Source organism: Amblyomma mixtum, chromosome 9 (assembly GCF_055824585.1).
Source record: "Amblyomma mixtum isolate Tamu chromosome 9, ASM5582458v1, whole genome shotgun sequence".
Taxonomy (NCBI): domain Eukaryota; kingdom Metazoa; phylum Arthropoda; class Arachnida; order Ixodida; family Ixodidae; genus Amblyomma; species Amblyomma mixtum.
In genome coordinates, this window is record NC_143020.1 from 110,512,893 (window position 1) to 110,535,256 (window position 22,364).

General features: G+C 47.6%; 1 protein-coding gene across 11 annotated transcripts in view; it reads right to left on the reverse strand.

The window, feature by feature from the left end:
• The window catches only part of Prosap (SH3 and multiple ankyrin repeat domains prosap), a 207,351-nt gene that overhangs the window by 46,176 nt on the left and 138,811 nt on the right, over positions 1–22,364 (reverse strand). For 2 of the 11 annotated variants that reach the window (XM_089561355.1, XM_089561353.1), the window contains exon 1: positions 980–1,701. The exons of 8 other annotated variants lie outside the window; for them this stretch is intronic. In XM_089561355.1, coding sequence (XP_089417481.1) covers positions 980–1,395 — 416 coding nt within the window. In that variant the 5' untranslated portion in view covers positions 1,396–1,701. Of the gene's footprint in view, positions 1–979; positions 1,702–11,167; positions 11,309–22,364 lie in introns of those variants that run through there. One more of the 11 variants, XM_089561360.1, reaches the window with a different exon arrangement.

The window sequence follows — 22,364 nt, forward strand, 5'->3', positions numbered from 1 at the left end:
TTGCGAGTCAGTCAGGCATTACGCTTTCAACTAACTTCGGCGTTATCAGTGCAAGAGCGTGGATAATTTGCAACCATGTTACGAGACAGTGCACGATGAATATCTGTGGTGAGGATCTCTCTCATCAGTTACCACATTTTAGATAAAACAATCCGGCTTTCTCATGAACATGAAGATATAGCACGCAGTGTTATCCGTATATACGCCGCCGCTGACGACAGGAGATTTCATGGGCGCCCTTGCATTCCTGCATGGCCGCCGCAAATAGTTTAGGTGATAACGTGTGAGGGCGCTGCTGTCAAAACCCTAATCTAAAGGAAGTGTGCTCCAGTGCGTGAAGTCCGATGTGCGAGGAATAGCAAATAATTTTACCTCCCAACAGACCTAAGCAAAACTTTCAATTACACAGTGTGTTTGCTTTAGCATCTTAACTTATGGAGACGTGTTAATTCGGGCACAAGCAGGCCAGACGCTCGTAAACACGTAAACCGAGAAACCACGCGAAGAGAGACAAGGTGTTTGCTTGCATTCATTTTAAATGGCACTGAATTATATCAAGATCAGTTTTAAGCAATCCCGACGTTGACGGCGAGGGTCACAGATGGCGCCACACGGTTATGCCGTCGTAACATCACGTGACGAAGCGAAGGCCACCAATCGCGAGCGCGCGCGCCATGACGTCACACTCACATACGGTGACTGCCACTGGCCGGCGCGGCACAGGCTACCGAGGCGCAAGAAGACGATGGAGCTCTCACAAAAAGTCCTCCGCGCGATGACGACGATATAGCGCGGAACATTTCATCATCGTCATCGCCATCATCAACGAAACTTAGTCTACCTCAATACAGACATATCTTAATGATCATAAATTATCCCAACCATGAATTTTTTCGCCCACCCAAGCGTGCGAAAGCGGTAAAACGTCGTAGTGCGCTCAAGTTAAAAGCAGGGGCAGAAATCTTTCCCGTATACTCACTGTGTGTGCGCACAGACCTCGAGACGTGGCTTAAAGCGAAACGCTCCCATGCCGGCCGGAGCTAAAGTGAAAGCGGCAATATTATTGTGGCCTCGAGCCAAGCAGCACGACGCGTGACGACAGGGTAGATACGATCTCGAAACAGAGGCGACAGACGGAAGGTAAATAAAGAAAAGAAAAAGCAAAGAAGCGAGCACTAGGACGCAAAGGCGAAAGTTACGCGGTGACGAAACAAGTCCCGTCGCCATAGAAGAGGATCGCAACCTAGCCCACGCGCCCGGACAGCCCGAACGTACCCGTACTCGAATAGCCCGCGCGGCTTCTATTAAATGCTGGTTGTGGCGTCGCGCGTAGCCGCTCCTAGAATGCTTTTCCCGGATAAATGGCTGCAGCTTGCTCGCTCCGAAGCTTAGCATGCAAATGGCGCGAGGCAAGAATTGGTGTAGTGCTTGCCTGTCAGTAGATGTGAATCAAAAATGCACATCTTATGCTGCGGTGCCGGACCAAAATATAAAAAAAGGCCCTTTTGGGATAACGAGGGTATTGCGAATGTATCTGGGGTTGACATAAGTAAAAGACGATTTCAGTATTGGAGGTTTAAAAGCAGGAGAATTACCTCAAGATGTAAGTTCACGATTCAAAATTGGTGCAACGTAGAAGTCCATAGAATTTTGCGGTTTAAAAGAAAAGGACAATCTTCGGTACATTTAAGCTTGACCGACTGGTCAGAGGAATGTTGTCAGGGTGGAACCAGCGGAACACAGACGCAGGACAAGAAAAAGGAAGTACACACACCACACCGCTGGTGTACCTCCTTTTTCTTGTCCTGCGTCTGTGTTCCGCTGGTTCCACCCTGACAACATTATGAACCAACTAGCCCAGCAATTTACGGTCAGAGGAATATTTTAAAAAATACCGAGCATGATGACACCCGTCACCACTCCATTTCAAAGGGGACGCTCCTGACGTCCATCCACCCATCCATTCTATCAACAACAAGAATGTCAAACAATGACTTCTATTGTCACCTAGTATGCAAAGTGAACTTGAACATCTACTAAATAACTATGGGCTTCAATGTGTTACGCAAGGCACCCCGCCCCTCCGGGATTCGAAGAGGATGTCGATAAAATCCATTCATCGATTTATCCATTCACTGCGAGAACTCTTCCTCCTCCGGCATAGCCGCATACGATGGGGACTTTCTATTCATCCCGGCCGAAATATGAAAAACTCCATCCAACACCCCGGGTGCTACACCGCATCAAAACGGCGCATCAAAAAACCTCGCCGCGAAATTCCATCACCATCATCAGCGTGACTAGCCCACTGCAAGGCAAAGACCTCCCCCACGTCTCTCCAATTAACGCTGTCCTTTGTCAGCTGCGGCCACCGTATTCCCGCAAATTTCTTAATCTCATCCGTCCACCTAACTTTCTGCCACCCCCTGCTATGCTTGCCTTCTCTTGGAATCCCCTCCGTTACCCTTAAGGACCAGCGGTTATCTTGCTTTCGCATTACAAGCCTTGCCCAAGCCCATTTTTTCCTCTTGCTTTCGACTAGGATGTCATTAACCCGCGTTTGTGCCCTCAGCCCCTCCGCCCGCTTCCAGTCTCTTAACGTTACACGTATCATTTTTTCTTTCCATAGCTCGCTGCGTTGTACTTAATCTGTACCCTTTCGTTAGCCTCAACGTTTCTGTCCCATAGATGAGTACCGGCAAGATACAGCTGTTGTACACTTTTCTCTTTAGGGATATGCACAAAATCTGACCGCAAATTAGCGCAGCGGTGTAGCCGGTACAGTCATTTTAGGGGAGTCTCTGAGCGAAGCAACACACGTTACAATGCGTCCCATCAGTAGCTCCTGCGGCAGCGGAACTTAGTGAGCGTGTTGGCGCCGTCGGTGTAGTCGTATACGCGCTCGTGTAGCCGGGGTACGGGTACGCCGGGACGTCCGATATCGCAATCAAGCGACGGCTCACGTAGCCACCACCACCACCCTATACAGCCCCGTGACATCCGCCGTTCCCATTGTGTGCGGAGGGGACACGCGCATTCAGGGCGGGGAACGAACAACGCAACTAATAAATGAGGATGAAGGGCTGCCGATGCGGAGGAGGGCCGTAGAGGTTTGTCCTTCAGACAGCGGCGACACCGCGCGGCGACCGAGCGAAGTGGGAACGCGAGAGCAGATATAAGCCGTTCCGGAGGAAGTAAACAGGCATGAAACATGCACTAGATGGCCATCAAGAGAACTGTGCCGGTCGCGGATGCATTAGCTAGTGTCATCCAAGGCGCAAAAAGGACACGGACGACACAGAAGTGGACAGGACGCAGCGCCTGTCCTGTCCACTTCTGTGTCGTCCGTGTCCTTTTTCTGCGCTATGTTTTCGAAAAACTGTTACCAACTAGCCCAAACCAAGATACTGTGTCATCCAAGGACCAGTACTGAATGAACGAATGAATGAATGAATGAATGAATGAATGAATGAATGAATGAATGAATGAATGAATGAATGAATGAATGAATGAATGAATGAATATAAGTGCTTGGGTTCCGTAATTACATGTTTCGAGGTTTCAAGCCCCATTGTAGTAAACTGCCCATATTGACGACCAGTGCTGAATGAACGAAAAAATGAATGAACGAATGAATAAATTAACGAATGAACGAACGAATGGACTAATTAATTAACTAGTGATCAAAGAGTATCAAGTGCTTCGGTTCCGTAATTACACGTTTCGAGGTTTCAAGTCCCATTGTAGTAAACTGCCCACATCAACGACGCGTTTGTTTTACAAGTGGGAAACATGGTAGACGTCAGGGAAGAAGAAATTCTTTCCAGCACAAACTTGAACGACAGGCAGGAGGAAGGCCTCTGTGCCTTTAACCAAGGCTTCCATAACAGGGCTTGTCATCGCACAAACGAAAACAAGTCTTCTTGCCGAAACATTCGCCTAGCGGCCCGAGACTTTCCTTCCACCCCGTGTTCAAGTTTATGCTTACTATTGAGAAATTGGGTAAGCGGGAACCGACTGACATCAAGAAGCCATGTTTTCACAGTGAAGACGCGCAGCAATGAATCGACGTCAAGCTGCCCAACACAAATCGCAGCGCATTATTCCCACAAAACAAAGCAGGCAAAGCGTCACACTGGGAACGCAACAATGCGGCGCAAATCATGGGAAAGCGCCATGTCTCGTCATTGGAGGAGTCTGCTTAAGCGCTCCGTGCAAGCAACTAGCTCAAAGCGCGACCCGATTCCCAAGCAGCATCTGGCACGCATTCTCGAGAGCCGAGGAGCCGAACACAACACACACACAGCCAGAAAGAGTATACATATTCATACAGGCGCCTCAGGGCTTAGTGCAAATGCACGTCCGCAAAAACACACACGCAGTGCATTTGAAACTCGAACAGCTTTCGACTCCGGCGCGGAGACTAATGTAGCGAGAGCAATCTTCGTGACCGCTCAGTGCACACAACGCGAGCAAGCAACGCACGCCCAGTAGCGCACGAACGTCACGACACGCTTCGACTGCAACCCCACTTCTGGCGTGCGCAGTTAAAGCGAGAAAAATCAAGAATCTGTGCTATAAAGCGAAGCGTCGGTGATTCAAACACGTAGGGGGACAGAAAATGTGTTCGAATTAAACGGAGTTCGAGTAAAAGGGAGTCAGTTCGAGTAATCCGGGCGTTCGAATCAAGCGGGTTCGAATTAACGAGGTTCCACTGTTACGACTCTTCTTTTTCGATTCCGTTTCACTTGCATCGCCCGCACTGTCGAATGGAATATCCCAGCGGCTTACGAGGGCGCGGAGTTCCTTCAGCGAATGTAGAAACAGGAAGATAATCAAAATGTAACTGAATTACATCTGAATGGAATTACGTTCGAATGACCATATTAGCTCTGCCAAGACCGTGTCTTTGCTTAGCGGGACGTCCTCAGCGCCTGAAGTCAGCGCGCGTGTTCGCAGGAATGCATAGTGGTAGTGGTAAAACGACGACCCAGCACTTCTTTTTTCTAAGTACTTAAGTTTCGCAGTTTACGGCTTTGAGAGTTTAATGATTTCCTTGAGTGTATAGTTCAGTATTCTCAATTTTAGGAAGCGTCATCACTGGCAAGTCATAAGTAAACGTAATCTCCGCCCCGACTTAGCTCCGTGCCTCTAGGTATAGGTAAATAATAATGAAAAATCCATGCATGGACGGAGACGGCTGGTCACCTTCATCGTCGAAACCTCCGGTATCCCCTGCTTTCAAGATTGCTGCGTATAATGAAGCCGTAACATCCTGAATTGTTTTTAGCGCGAAAGTTGCAGGACGTCATCCCGCAGCAGGGTTGCAGGTTGCAGAATTAATTGTTATCGATAATACCCGCCCGACTTAAACGCCTCCAACTGGTCACATTAACGAAACTAATGCTCATCTTCATGCTGACCACTGAACCCCAACGTATTCTCTTAACACATTCTGTGTTCCGCATAAAACGCTTAAACTTGTTGCCTATTACACGAGTCCCTCTTAAACTTTCTTTGTATTTCAGAAATCCGTATACCCAGCAGTACACGGTGAGCCAGTCGACAGGCTAGGGCTGGAGTCACGCTAACACACACGGAAAGGCTAGGCGCAAAAAACGAAAATGAAAATCGGTTTCGAGGAAAACCGCGCCGTGAGGGAAGGGATGAATGAGAGAGCGAAGGAAGAAAGAAAGAGGTGCCGAGAAGGGTGAAGGCGAGAAAGAGAAAACAAACACAACAAATAGTACCCCCCCCCCCCCCCCCCCCCTTTCGCGCCGTAATCAAGTTCGCGTTCGAGGCGACTACTACACGACACGCCTGCTGTCTACCCCTGCTGCCGCCGCCGCGGGCCCTCGGTGAGCTTACAGCGTACAATGAGGCGCAGGCAGCGAAGAAAATAAATAAAAGCAAAGCCGTGCCTAGCGGACTCTCCCAGCGACTCATTGCGGCAGTTAATGAGGATGTTTGGCTCGCGGCAGCTGCGTCGGCCTTGCGCCCAGTCACGTGACCCACATAACACGCACACATACATGCACGCACACACCACGGTGATGATGATGATGATGACAGCTCCGGCGCTCCCGTGCCCGTCCCAGCGAACCCGTCAAAAAGGCGTTTCCCACTGAGTTCTGATTTCATCGGGACGCTTCGCGAGTTTCGTTATTAGTATCTTACGCAATAGCGTACAAAGCGCGTTTGGTCGAAAAGCCGTCGGCGTAGTCGGCACCGCATGTCGGAAGTAATCGGGGACTGAGTAAAAGAAAATTGTATCATGGTAATTTGTGGTTCTAGTGATTTATGATTTATTGGTGTGTGATAGGCGATGACGAGTTAATGAAATCATTGTTATTAATTGATTAATTAAAGCAATGTAAAAATTGGAAAAAGTGGGTTCAAAGGTGTCAAAATGCTCAAAATGAAAAGCGAGTGTTTGATGATGCTAATTAAGAAATTTTAGAGAGTGTAACTGATCAAACGGTTAATCGAAGCAGTTGAAAAAAAAAGTAAAAATGCGTTCAACGGTGATAACTCACTACACTATCACGTCATACCCTTATAAGGCGGAACTTAAGAGTCCATTTCAATTTGCGATGACGCGTTGTGCAAAGCTGTCGACGTCCGCTTGAGCTTGCGTGGCGGCAAAATGGAACGGAGTATAAAATGGAAAAGTTCTGTTTCATTGCACTCCGTTCAATTCCGGCGCAGTCTCTTTGTGTGTTCCTTCGGTGCGGATTTGCTTCATACGAAGTACGCTGAAACACTGCGGATGCTTTGAAAACGAATAAACACTCCAGTCACGTCAAAGACGTGCCATAACGAAGTGTAGGCGTCAAGAGGGCAAAATAAAAAGAGGGCGTGTTGGTCGAAATCCGATACGGCTCTACTCTAATTCGCCCGAGCGTTTTTGGCGCATGCAAAGTATATTACCAAAACTCCCCCCCCCCCCCCCCCCTCCTTTTTTCCCATTCCCGTTCCGATATGCAATGGAGCTAGCGACAGATTCTGAGCGATCTAATACGGCTACGAGTAGATGGTTCTCACAAGTTCTTTTTTTTTTTTTGTTACGAGAGCCAGTCAAACGTTTCGCGCAACAAGTTTTCAATTCACACTTTAAGTGGTCGTGGGCGGGAGCCGGAGATTCAAGAGTCCAAGCGAAAAAGCAAAAACAAAAATATCGCAAGCCTCAACCACGCCTTCTACGCAGCCTTGAATCTAAACGAGTGCCGATGTAAATGTGGCAATTTCAAAAGGTCGGACACGCTTCTCTCGTGAACGCTCGCATACGTTCAGAGAGAGAGAGAGAGAAAAACCGCGGTTACAAGGAAGGAATTCAGACGGTGTTTATTTCGCACCAGTACTACCGCGCGTGTCGCAATCTACATATTCGCGTCATTTATCTAACTATCTCGAGTTTCAAGACCTGCGTATCCACAGGCCACGCTCGGAAGGCTCCCGGGAACACGACTCCTGACGACGTCGTCATCGTATCCGTTCAAGGGTACACACTCCGGCGAGTTTCAACGCGGACAGAACGACCTGTCGGACTCGGAATTTACATGTACACCTCTATACGACGCGGAGCGATAACGAACTGCACAAACCGTAAGCTCGTTATCATTTGCATGCGAACGAACTGGCGAGGCGACTGTAAATTACCGTTCCTACACCGCGCGCGTCGTTAAGTTCATCTCCGAGTAAGTAGCCAACTACCTCGGCCAGTGAGAAAACCTATTCGCGGGTGGGCTTTAAAACGAACTAGGCGAAGCGTCACAAGGCAAAAAAAAAAAATAAAATAAAAATAAATAAAGTGAATAAAAATGAGAAGGTGAGATCCAGCAGGATGAAAGCTTCCCTTAGAAAAAAGCCTTACTGTACCGCCAACGCCTTCATCAAGGTGAAAGCGAGACATGAGCGAGTCACGAAAAATCGTGATGTGGACCGACGATTAATTTTTCTCTTTCTTTATCTTTTTCTTGCGAGCGCTGGTCGAAGACAAAGGAAAGTAAATAAAAAAAAACGTCAGCCTTTCTCCTCCGCACTGAAGGAAGCGAGAGTGAAGACGGAAGAAAAGCATGGCAGTTGCCAATGAACCCTTCACGCATCGCATAATGCCGTGAATGCTGCCAGCGAAGGGAAACTCTGGAAAGAGGCAGAGTCGACGCCTATGAGAATTGACTCCTGGCAAGGGCTTTTACGCGCTTCAGCGTTCAAGGTGGCCTTAGCTTAAAAGCTGCGGAGCTATTGAAAACAAAGCTAGCGGAATGTAACAAAGAACCGATTGAAGGCTTTTGTTTTAGAACACGAAGCGTGCAACAACCAAGGTGCGATTCAGTACTGAGTACAATCGAAGCGGTGTAGAAAGAAGACAACGATCGAGTGGGTTGTAGCGATTATTTTCCTTTCTATTATTTTCTTTTCTCGTCACCATTCAGGCTGGCAGATCCCAGCGATAGCATAGGCTTAACGCACTGCAGAAAGGTAAAAATAATCAAAATGCATTATAAATGGATTCGTATCTTTATATTATCCAGACCCAGGAATGAATGCTTCCTTGAGCGAAATAAATGAAAGCGATTCGAAATTACGAAGAGGATGTTGAGATTATCCTGGCGCAGAAGTGCTCAAACACATACGCTTTCATTGCTTTTGGCTCCAACTTCCTTCAACGCGGATTGTTCCCCTCCCCTACTTTTTGACTTTTCCACAGAAAATAAAACGCATCTTTTTTTTTTATTATTGTCTGATATGCAGTGCCCGATAAGTGTAGCGGCTTTGAAGTCGGCGCAGCTTTCACCGGCATGAACCTAGAAACTATCCCCCCCCCCCCCTCCCCTTCCGGCTGTACAATTTGTCACCTCGAGAGTATACCTTTCGATGCAATCTCGGAAACGTACGGCAAGCATGACAGTCGAGTGCACCAGGTCGTAACGATGAAACCGTTCCGTAGACGCAGGACGCAGTCTGGGCCAAGGTATTAATTTATCAAAGCAAACATTTCGAGTTCAAAATGGAGAGGAAACACGTCCAGGAGAATACATGACACGTCGCCATTTAAAGCCCCTGACGCAGTAGTAGGACGGCATAGCAGAATACCGAGATGGAGCGGTGCGGTGGAACGCCTTGGTGGAACGGCATGTTGTAACGCCATGTTGGAACACCATGTTAGAACTCCATGACGGATCACTGGGATCGATTCCTACAAACCTAGTTTCATAAAGCATCAACATTTTGCTGTTTAACTTTTGTTTGTTCCTTACCACTTAAGTATAATTCGTTAGTGCAGTTACGATTCCAACCAGCGACCTCCCTCCGTCCAGTCGCACTGGCAACAACATTAATGATGGCGGCTTCTAAGCAGGATGACGTTCAGTACACGCAGAACTATCCAGGCCTCTCTGCCTTTGATCAAAGTGGGTAGGCGTATACGCAGTTAGTAGGCAATCGAAGTCACTACGGCAAGGAGCAACGCACGCCAGAGTCCCATAGCACGCCACCTCCTCAACGATTCCCACGCTGCCAATCTACGCGGAACCACGCGAGCAACCGTTCTTCACCAGGACAGCTGCCCTCACGTCCGTATATATAGTCAAGCGCTTAACGACGATGCGGGAACGTTCTGGCACAATTTTCCTGGCCGGTATCCGGCGCCTAGTTCCATTAGCGAAACGAGGCGTTTTCTTTTTTTTTCTTTCGCTTCTTTCTGGGAGAATCCAATCGCTACAGTACATAACCCGAAGGCAGAACCAAGAACACACACGCGAGCGAACCTGCGCCAGACGCGAATTGGAACACCTTACGTGCCACTAAACGCAAACACATAACACGCACGTTTTCCACGGAAGTGCCGCACACACAAACGCCACGCTCAGGGAGCGTATGGAAGCCATTCGCTCGCAGCCGGGGGTAAAGAAGAAAGACAACGTAAAACCCGTTTCTGTCCCCATAAATCCTTCCGAACGGCGGCTCCCTGCTAGCAGCCGTCCTCTGGACACTACCGCGGCAGGCTTTTATGTTTTTGTTTGTTTGTTTTAACAGGAGCCAGTTGCCTGCCACTTCTTGAGTCATTTTCGTGGCCATTTCCTCGTCCGCGCCTCGAATCACCGCGCGCGGTACGAACAGAGGTCCGCAGGCCAGACGCCCACCAACGGTAACTCTCATCCACTGCGCCCAGACGCTCGTGCGGAAAGCACATGAACGGCCAGTGTAACGCACGGCATGGGCTTGTCTGGTGTCGCACCCACGTGATGAAAGCGAGTGCCGTGGCTGCCTAAGCCTTCTCCGATACGAGCGATGAAAGTAGTTCGAGAATTGACGTCTCGAAGCCAGCGACGTCAACGGTCCTGGTACCACGATCTATGTCATTTCTGGATGAACCGCGCGTTGCGATAAAGCTGGCTATAGTATACGTACTGACCTTCAAGAACTCACTATTCACCTGATCGCGTATCCAGTCGATTGTACCACCACATTCGGCTTATTTGTCCTATTACGATGGCGAACGCACCAAGAATTGAACTGGAAGAAGGAAGGCGAGACACGAGCACTGGCTCTCAAACAATGCATGCGCTATTTTTTTTTTTTGTGAGTTATAAGTTGATCAAGCTTCGATAGCGATACGAGACGCTGTGAAGACACGAGTCATGGCCTTGCAAGAAAATAGCAGCTGCTACTGCACAAAACAATACGCTTGCGCTCTGATGTCAGCTGTAAAGAATATGTGTGATCACTACTGCGCAGCGATACAGCAGAATGGATTAAAACGAGCTACAGTTGAATCTCCTGATAACGAAGTTGAAGAGGCGAGGACTACTTCGATATATTCGTAGCTTCGCTATAGCTCGTGTTGACACAGCTTCGAAGGAGAGTCGTCATTCCTTCGCTATATCCATTATTTCGTTATAAACCGTTTTCTTATACAACGATGCTCGACTGTATTCATTATGGCGCTACTCTTGGACGTCGAGACGAAGAAACTGGGCTAACAATAAGCGAAACACACCGGGGCACTGCACTTCCTACTTTTGTACACTGATTAGGGGGGGGGGAAGGGGTTCGGATATCTCCCGGAAAACAAAAAAAAGGCCACACGAGATAGCCCAGAAACGGACGCGCGGCTTCGCAGGCTTGCTTGCATGATTGGAAGACCGCGACACTGGATGCTCACCTTATCATGCTCACGCTTGTCCCCGGATACTCCAACTGCGAAGGCTGCTACGCATCCCACCCCAGGAATCTCCAACCTACAAGACAATCGCCGCAGCGGGCAGCCAACTTGCGCCGATAGCGCGCGAACACACGCGTATACGACTGGGATAAAGGCGACACGTGGCGGATGAATGCTATTTTCCCCCCTTCTTCCGATTGGAGGCGCTCAGTCGGCACGAGCAGCACAGGTACGCCAGGTACCGGCGAGCTTTGTGAGCAAACAGCAGCAATGAGGATGGGCTTCATTACCCCCCGCACGAGTACACCCATGTACGCCGCAGACCGGCGACGCAGTAACAAGCCACCGGTGTACGCAAATGGCGCTACGCCGGTGCTTCCCGATTGCGCAGTGTGTGCTGACGTAGTGCAGACACGTGACCAGGCCAGTGCAGGAGATGAGCAAAGGAAATAAATATGCGCAGAAGGGGGGAAAAAAACGGATGAGGCAACTGACGAGGAAAGGGTGCTTATAGTGCCTAGAATATATAGGGTGCTGCTCCCTGCCCGCATCTATGCATGTCTACGCGTTCAATTTGTTGCGTAGTGCGGGTGAGCAGATTGGCAGTGCTTACGCCGGCCGCTAGGATCGCTCTGTGTCGCAGTCTTAAACGACAGGTTAAAAACGCGGAAGGTACAAACTGGATTCAATAGAAAAGAAGCAGGGTGTAGATCTATATCGATACTGGAGAAGGCAGATCAGGAAGGAATCGTTCTATGATAACTCAAGAGGCAGTGCCCTACTTTTTGAAGCTAGATCAGGGTGTCTTAGAACGCGCAGCTACAAAAGGAAAGTTACCCTAGAAGGTGGCACATCTGCCCTGTGCGTGGTAAATCTGTAGAAACAATAGAACACCTCATACTCGAGTGTGATGGTATCCAGCTGTATGTCGACGCAGGCACAGTCGCTCTCCCTGAGGCCCTAGGGTTTAGAGATAACAATGGTCATGTAAATAAATCTGCACTGGAAGTTATTAAAAAGCAAATGGAAGATTGGTGGCTCGTAAGCAGAGAGGTGATATAAGGTTAGTACGGTAGGAATGAAAACGTATTTTTAAAAAATGGTGAATTTTAGGAACTTATAACACAGTTAAATAAAAATATAGAAACAAAGTCAAGCATGGTGGCAATTGCCACCACCCCGTTTCAAAGGGGAGGCTACCATCCATCCATCCATCCATCCATCCGTCCGTCCGTCCGTCCGTCCATGGACAGTCAGATTGGGCTCTCTTGGCAACTTCTCGCCGTTTGGACAGAAGTTATACAAGATCGGTGGAGGGTATGTACAGAAAAACGAGAAGAGACTCCCTTATTTTCTTTCAACTTCTTTTAATTAATACTACTATTATCACTATTGCTAGCGGTATAGCAGTAGCCACATATGAAACTTACTTCCGGGTCCATTCTTGGCGACACAGCGTAGGAAGTGGCGCTCAGGACAGACGCCTGTACTGCCTCGCGCACGCACGCACGCACACACACACACACACACACACACACACACACACACACACACACACACACACACACACACACACACACACACACACACACACACACACACACACACACACACGCACACACACACGCACACACGCACGCACGCACGCACGCACACACACACACACACACACACACACACGCGCGCGCGCGCACACACGCGCGCGCACACACACACGCGCGCGCGCGCACACACGCGCGCGCACACGCGCACACACGCGCGCGCACACACGCGCACACACACACGCGCACACACACACGCGCACACACACACGCGCACACACACACGCGCACACACGCACACACACGCGCACACACACACACACACACACACACACACACACACACACACACGAACATATCCAGACACCACATACGTGCACATACACAATGCGTGTGAACTGTGCTTCATACGGTAATAACGCCCTGCTCGGATCATGACATCTGAAACAAAGTGAGGCATAGCAAGGATGACCCACACTAGTGCCCAGCAATCAGACGCATCGATCGTGCCTCCCATGTACTGCGGGGCGCGAACCGATTCTCCGCGGGATCGGAGACGTCCTCCTTAAGCACGCCTCTTTGCTTCAGTGCGTATACCCGCTCGTGTAGTGTATACATAATAGGACACGCTCTGACAGCCAAGAGACAGGGTATTCGTTCGGCGTGAGTTGTTGCGTTCGAATCGATTTGCTCCGTCAGCGAAACGCGTAGACACGGAGCGCCTCGATAGAGTTGCATTCAGCGGCATTCACGACACAAGTAGCGAGCGTGTGGAGCGGAGACCAACTGAGTCCGCTGTAAGCGGGAAGTAGTACCCATGTCTACACTTCTTAGATATAACTTTTAGACATTGGAAAATAGTTGGGTACTGTTACGTTACTCACCAAAATTTATTGGGTGCATATCGGATAAGTACAGTCTTTGACAAAAGTAACGAGGCTCCATGGTTTGCTTCTCATTCGTATAACAGAGTCCGCACGGCTTCCCTAGAGATCAAGAAGTTCTTTGAAGGTGAGAACAGGGGTTCTTCTTACCATACAGAAATTTAGAGCTCGAGGGCTGGCATAATAACTTTAATATACGACTGAGAAGAAAAACGTGCAGCTTGGTTACTTTTGACAAAGACTGTAAATAAATCCGATATAGAGGCGAGGGTCCCAAAGTCAGGCGACTGTCCGGGACCCCCGGTAGATCAATAGGAAATCGAATGTCAAACAAGCAGCAACCCAGACAACTATATTTAGAAGTAATAACAATTGTAATTTGTACAGAGAAACTTTATATTTCAAGGAAATGAAAGAAGAGATTATTAGGGCGAAGAACATAACAGATATTCAGAACAAAAATAACAAACCGTTATAAATATTGGAGGCAATGGTCCATTCTTCAGGCGTGTAGCAAAATCGTTCTTTTAAAGCGTTTCCATCGCTCGCAACCAACAGTTAAGACTGCCATAGAAAACCGATGGGGAACCCTTTTGACGATAGCAAAAACGTTAATAAAGAAAAAAATGCAAGACTGCCGTCGGGAGATCTGTGGATATATTGACTGTTATAGTGAAATCTTACAATATATGAAAAAAAAAATTGCGTTCATAAACTCTTTCCCACTCGACAATGCTTTCGTCCAGAATTGTTGGGTATGAATGCGCCAGGGTATGGGCCTGAGTGAAGACTAAATAAAGTTCTTCTAATACTACTACCACTACGCCTACTGTTAATGATGATGATGATGATGCATTTTTATGGCGAAAGGACATCTGCGGCCAAAAAGCGCCATGGCACAAGGTTTCTTCTTTTCCTCAAGGTGGGGTCAAAGACCCATTTTCCAAGCATTTCACCCTAAAGAAGCCGAGCACCAGGGCAGGGGAAAGCTTGTACCCGTTGTATCACCGGTGGGTACCCTGCGGATCTGGGGATCGAACCCCGAACCTCTCGCATGCGAGGCGGACGCTCAGACCACTAGGCCCCCGCTGCGGAGCTGCTACTACTAATACCACCACTACTACTACTTTGACATCTTGCAAGTGGAACATGGGATGAAACGATCGCTTTGAAGTTGGCTTTGAAAAAGAAAAAAAAAATGCGATCGGTGACTTACAATCGTGTTCGTCGTTCATACAGCAGACTTCTACAGCAGTTTGGCTCCAGCACTCGAAGGCTGTTTGCATTTCCGGCCAAACCACGTCTTGTTATGCATGCAACGAGTCTGGAACGTGACGCTGTCCAAGCCAGACCGCATTCGAAATATCGAGCAGGGAGGATCATCTTTTCTCGAGCGGCAGCGTACGCAAGTCCTGGGTAGAGTAAAATTTCAAAAGCAAAGCTGCTGTTTCTTTTTTTTTTTTTGACGAAGGTCAGTGAACTTTTAACTCGATTCAGCAAACCTGCTTAGACGCTTAGTCGATTCGACATTCGAGCACGTAGGATATGCGACGCAGATACGCAGGAAAGAAGAACAAAAAATGAAGAACGCAGGCTGTCCTGCGGCCGGAAAAAGGAATATCTTAGTCCAAAAGGCATTGCGCACAGACTGTAAATCACGAGGCCCTAAGCCTACCAATATGCCGCTACAATAGCTCAGTACAGTTTTTTATGTCTCTGTGCGATGTCAGTGCACGTTAAAGAACCCCAGGTGGTCTAAATTTCCGGAGCCCTCCACTGCGGCGTCTCTCACAGCCTTAGTCGCTTTGGGACTTTAAACCCCCATAAACCAAACCAATCATTGCATGTCAATCACCCTGCAGAAGAACTACTAGTAACTTCATCAGCCTGTTATTAGCTTTTTTGTTTCTCGAGGACGCAGTGGTTTCAAATAAAAAGCTGGGCATTCTCTAGTTATAAAAGGACCGCGTTTTAACCTTGAGCGTGCCGCATGATGTATTGGTAACCATTTGGCGAAGCAGGACAGCGCACACCTTTTTATGAATAAGTGCGCATTAGAGGACCGCTTACTTCTTTTTTAGTCCCATATAGGTGTATTGGTGTTTACAGTGCAGTACAAAGAATAGGTAAGCATTAAAGAAGTAATAAGAATTAATATATATCTGATTCTATATATATCCGATCTAATATCTATATATCTAATTAGATATCTATATATGTAATATCTAGCACTTATAAGTGATAGATACGATGCACCCAGATATTAATTATTAAAAACGCTCCATATGTCGTCATTTCTCGTAGAATCGCCTCCCCCCCCCCCCCTCCCCACCTGCCAAATAAAGCAGCTGATGCCACTTTCAGATGCCAACCATTCCTTATACGTTAGTGTAAATAGCAAAAAAAAATAAAGAGCTCGCTTGAGCTGCAGCAAGCTTTTCCTCTTTTCTGGGTCGTGTGGGTAGCATTGGCTGCTTCATTTCCAAAGCTCGGATGCCACGCGTATTGCACCGGCAGGAGCATATGGGGAAGGTGTGTATACATAGAGGCTTCCACGGTGACGGCTCGTCGTCGCTATATCTGTTCCGCAAACGGAAGCATGTGAAGAGGTGCCGCTCAAGGTCGGAGCCGGTCGTGTCCTCGCCCCTTCTGATGTCCCCTGATTGACAGGCAAGGAGAGATCGCTGTTGGAGGACAGCGCGGCAGGAAGAGAACTGGAGGGATTATCCGACACACACGAACACACGCACACACACACACGCACGCACGCACACACACGCACACACGCACACACGCACGCACGCACGCACACTAGGGTGTACAAATAAAGAGACGCAGCGCGTATATCTTAACGGGTGACAATCGGAGCCGCACACATTCCAGTGTTGTTAGTTGGCCATACTGAGTATACCAAGCACAACGAGTAATTGGCCCAATATTGGAAGTGTATTGGCAAATTCCGGTCCTACAGTGGACCAGTGTGAAACTACCCATTTCCAATACTGGGCCGGTTACCTGTACTGGTTGGAATATAGAAGCTTCTATGGCACCGAAAAGAGTTGGACGCAGAAAATCACAAATAGACGACCTTTCAAGAAAAGTAACTCCGGGGCTTTAACCAAGAAATGCTTTACAGACACACGCGATAGGCGCTTTAGCTTAGCGTTCGAACAGAGAAAGGTGGGGACTGAGGTTTCATGTCACGAAGGGTAGAGAGGTCTGCAAGAGGAATGTGCCTCAGGCGGTCTACAGCCACGCAGTGAGGAAAGCAAAGATGGATAGTATAGAACGAGCGAGAGAGTGAAGATGAGGAGGTGATGACGTAGTGCAATACAATAAGCGACATGCACGAGCTGTCCGAGGCGTAATGCACAGGATCACGCAAATACTAATTAGCAAATACGGTATGCAAAGGTCTCGAAACACCACCTAGAAGTCACATGTTCTTCCGGTGTTACTCCAAATACTGTGCAGCATTGCCAGTAATGTTTCAAGCGCCGTGTCTATAGCAACTCTGCTAGAATGACTGCACAGAATTTTCCCAGCAGGGTTTTTACTTTTGCTTTCGCTGCTTTCAGTGCAATCATACCAGCAAGGCTACGACCACTCTAGGACAAAAAGTCTTTCTCCTGTTTGCAGCGGAAAAAGGCCTTTCTAATAAAGCACCTAGCGATTCTTCAGAGCAGAAGCATTTAGTGCCTCTATTGTCAGACGTCTTCCTGCTGACCAGAAACTAATGCACTCCTTTGCAGCCACCTGTGCTAATTAAGAAATCATGTCGACCGGGGTGCATTCTCTACCATCGGTTGATTTTCCAGGAGGGTAAGAAAAAAACTCTAGCTATCCTGGCTATATTTATATACAACAGCGCAGGACGTGGAAGGCGAGCAGTTGTTTGTCCGCATTTCGCAGCTATGATTTATGTAAGTACTTGCACTGTTTGCATGCAATTATGGGCGTCGGCACTAAGAAGCTTTCTGGAAAAAAAAAAAAAAGCCGTTTCCTTACCGACTTCCTTAGCGTCCACATTTCCTCGCATTCATACAGTCGTTACCTTAACGACTTTCGGTAAGCCAGCACTGGAATACACAGAAAAGGGCAATATTTTCCTCTACCCCGCATAACCTAGAAAAATCGCTCAGATTTAGAAATATCCTCAGAGCTGTGCCCTTACATGGCGTACAGGAAATAGAGCCTCGGACTGCTGCTCTGTATTATATGTGGGTTTAACGCACTAAACTGCATAAGGCTATGAAGAGCCCCGGTGTGGAGGACAGCGGATAAGTTTCGAGCACGTGGGGGTTCTTTACTGTGCCACCGACACCGCACCAGCACAATGGCATTTTCGCGTTTCATACCCAACAATTCAGGACAAGAGAATTTTTGAGCGGAAAACCATTGTTGAACGAAAATTTTTCACATAGCGTAAGATTTCACAATAACAACTACTATATCCGCAGATAACCCGACATGGCAGTCTTGAATTTTTTTAGATTAACATTTTTGCTATCGTCAAGAGGTCTCCCCATTGGTTTCCTATGGCAGTCTTAGCTGTTCGATGCGGTCGACGGAAACACTGTAAAAGAAAGTGGACCATTGCCTTCAATATTTTCATAAGGGTATCTTACAATTTTCAAATTTTCAAAATTTTTGCCCGACCATGTTGGGCATGTGCTTCCGAAATGAGGCCTCCGCGACCGGCATTTGATACCCCGTCCTTGGGCTGATCAGCCAGACACCATAACCACTAAGCCACCGCGGCGGGTAGGATTGCTAATTACTATGACAGAACACAATACCATCGCACTTTTTTAAATCAGAGCCTTCCAGGGCAGCTCAGCAAGTTTTCCGCTGAAAATAACTGCGAAGAATATATTAAGTCACAATATGGCTCCGTACAAGTAGACCATACAAAAATACGACGCTTTCCTCATAAAAACTTCCGAAACGCAGGTCACCGACATTATACAGACAATCTACGGAACGCACCTCAACTTTTGCGCAGGGGTTGAAGGTGTGACGTCAGCGGAGACGCTCCCGTGTACGTGAGTCTAAAACGTCTGGATCTCCGCTGGCAGGTTGCTCCCTTATTACTCCCTTATTGCGAGCGGTGATGAAATTGCAGTCGGCTCTCGATTATTCGGACCCGAAGGGTGCCGAAAACTTGTTCAAATGAAGCGAGCCTTTACTGTAGAAGATGCCAACGGGCCGAACAGCGAATTCGATTAAACCGGAATTTCGAACTAAGCAATTTCGTATTACCGAGATTCCACTACACCCAGTAAACCGCCCATTAGAGCACAGCGTCGAAGTAAGAGCGGCATGTACTTCATTCCGATGGGCGTTTCAACAAGGCAATAGAACAGGAAAGCCAGACAGGTTATCCGGCCCTTCCATATAGCGCGCAGGAAAAGGGCACTCGACGCCGTCTTTTTCTTTTTTATTTTGATATTTGTTTCGAGCACCGCGCCGTAAACGGCACGGTGTGCGGGCGAGCAGAAAGTGACGGCCTTTATTCTAGCTAAAGCGTTCGGTTGCTATATATACGCACACCTGGCGTGGATGGCTCACACGGGTTCTGCCAAACAAGGCGACGGGTACAGGCCGAATGCGCCGAGAAAAGAACTTGGAGCGGAGGCCGGAGGTTCCTTGTTTCCGCGGAAACGAAATCCTCATCCGCGAGCAAGTTCCAGCGTTAAGCCGTAATAGCGCACCGGGCCGGCAGTCCTTTCGGTGTTGTTTGGGCAAAGGAAATACCCAGGAAGACTAAGGATGTAAGACTATGTTTAATGGAAGCGTAGACAGGCAGCTTAGGATTTTCGGGGTTTAACTATAAATAGAACAGCTGAACACTGGTGCATTCTACTTGGCAGTCTTACTGGCACTCAACGCCTGTCGCACTGTATATGTCTCGGTACATATATTTGAGACAAATAACATAAACTTTCTACGAGTTCAGTCCGGAAGCTCGGCTTATTTTAGTATACAGTCTGTTTACAAGCAGAATATGCAGAATGAGGTCCTATAATCGGTCACTGCACTGAGACGTAGAGTGGGTGTTGACAGTAGCTTACTGAAAATAAACCAACAGGAGAAAGTAACTAAGCACCTCACAGAAAAAACATTAGCAACTCGCAAAATGTAACAGCCATGAAAATTCGCTCATATGGCTGTGATTACGAAATTTCTTTAGTCCATAGACTGTTCGTAGAACTGTGTCAACAAAGTTTGTAGATTTTCTATGGGTAAATCCTATAAACAAGTTTACGGGCAGTTCAAGTACTTTAGACAGTCTGTAGACAATATATATATAGTTTTATGGCCATGCACTTTTAGTTAACTTTTGTCTATAGACAGTCTACAGGTTATAAATACAAAAGATAATATTTATAGGAAGGCAATAGTTAATAAGAAGTGTACAGAAAGTCGACAGGCCATTTTTATAAGGGGCGTTGGTTGGTTGATTGGTTTATTGGGGTTTAACGTCCCAAAGCGACTCCGGCTATGAGGGACGCCGTAGTGGAGGGCTCCGGAAATTTCGACCACCTGGGGTTCTTTAACGTGCACTGACATCGCACAGATAAGAGGCATTGGATAATTTATAAGGGGCATTGGATAATTTATTCACTCTGACGCGCGCAATTAAGAATGATTGATAAATTATAACCGCTGAAGCCAACACACTTGCGAATTTGGCCCCTATGAAGAAGTGTGTGCAATGACCCTTATAGGTGACCAACGTTTGCTTTATCGATGCACTCGTTAACTTCCTCCGGAATGTATAAAGCTAAGTTTTCGCTGTCACAAAGATAAAAAATAAATATCTCGACGTTCGAAACGCTACCGCTAAGGGCCGTAAATACGCAGACAGGGCCGCTGTCGGGGAAAGCCTGGCCAGGCAACAACTAGCCCGCCTATTTTTTCCTTATCGCGACTTTCTCCGGCGTGTAAAGCCTATGCCGCGAAATACAGTGATGTATTGCTACTGACAGCCACGGGTAACGGCAACAGGCGAAGTCACCGTCATCAGTGACGCAATCGTCTAGCCTGAACAGCTCAAAATCTACTGCCCACAGCATCCACTTTCCGCGCGGGCCGGTCGACAAGCAAGCACAGAGGAGGACCACAAGCTCGCTGAATGAAGCATTGCGTAAGAAAGAGCACGTGTCGTCGCAGGTAAATTAGAGAATTACTTTTTAACTTTCCTTTCGATCTTTTTCTTTTTTTTTTCATTCCGAGCACTTGCGTAAAAGCACGACACGCCCAATTGGCCACCGCCGCTTTAAAGCGAACACTTTTCGCGTCCCTTTCGTAACCGTTCACCCACGCTCGACTTTCTCGGAAAGCTTGCGAAGGTATACCTGTGAACAAGCCCTTTCGCCTAGACCTCTTTGAGTGTTCTACGAGCGGGCGCTCAACGGTGTTTATACGAAAGCTTTTTCTCCACACCCCTCTGTTCGCAACAAGAGTGTTCAGTCTTTCTCAAAAGTACACGGGTCATTGGTTTTGCTACCGGTCCGTGCAGCAACGCTCCTTTGTAGTCTCCTGCGCTCCGATTATCTCGAGGGTGAGGGTGATTATCGAATTCATCTGTCCAGAGTTTAAAATTTCCAAGGTTACCGGCGAAATTCTAGAGGCCCGTGTGCTGTGCGATGTCAGTGCACGTTAAAGAACCCCAGGTGGTCGAAATTTCCGGAGCCCTCCACTAAGGCGTCCCTCATAGCCCGAGTCGCTTTGGAAAGTTAAACCTCCATAAACAAAACCGCACCCAACAAAAGCTGCATTGCGTAATTAAGTAGAAAATAGCTCTTCCCCTTATGTGCAGTGAGAGAGCTACCTTACAAAAATTTCTTTCCATAGACTGGCCATGGCCTTTTCTCTATAAAGTCTATAGACTGTTTATAGACAAATCCTAAATATTAGTCTATAGGGAATACAAATCCGATAGACGGTCTACAGACACTCCATAGGTTGATGGTCTACACATTTAGTAGAGTTTTGTCTACAAACAGTCTAGAGACTGAATAGAGAGAGGCAAATATCTATAGGAAGGCAATAGATCTAGACAATGAAAACTCTACAGATTGTCTGTAGACCACCACTTTTACAAGAAAGAGCGCTAGATTAACTGCTCAACATGGTTAGCAAGGTTGTGTTGCAGGCTAGTTGGTTAGCTATACTAACAAAGTGCTTCCGTGCCGCCAACAAGGACAAGACGGCGGAAGTGCTGGGTTATGTGCATAGTGAAAAGGTGTCTCCATAGGACCCTGCGTTGCGCCTGTTCTTCATGAGATTTTTGTGCTAAATTTCACCAGCAACTAGCGCTTCGCTTGACACACTGCTACGTCATGAAAGTCCTAAGTTATATTGATGATTTTTTTATTATATCAAGAATGACCCCTGAAAAAGTTCTTGAAAATTTACTCGAAGTATCATCTTTCCTTACTGACCGCTTTAATTCCCTCCACGCGCTCTGTGACCTTTATTCCGTCCTGTCGTTCCCGTTCACCGCACCGAATCACTTTTTCTATACGCCAAACAAGTGCACAACAACCACTCTTGGTCAAGTCAGTGGTTCCAGGTGGGCGTGACCTCGTGCTGCCATATACCACTAGTGATCTCCGTACATGTGACTCCACAATATCGTGACGTCATCGCGCTCGCTACCGCCGCAGCCGGCACCGCAAATCTATTCTCCACCCTTTCTCACATCAAAACCCTCTCTCTGCCTCAAATACACTTGCACACATTTAAAGGAATAGAGACACCCAA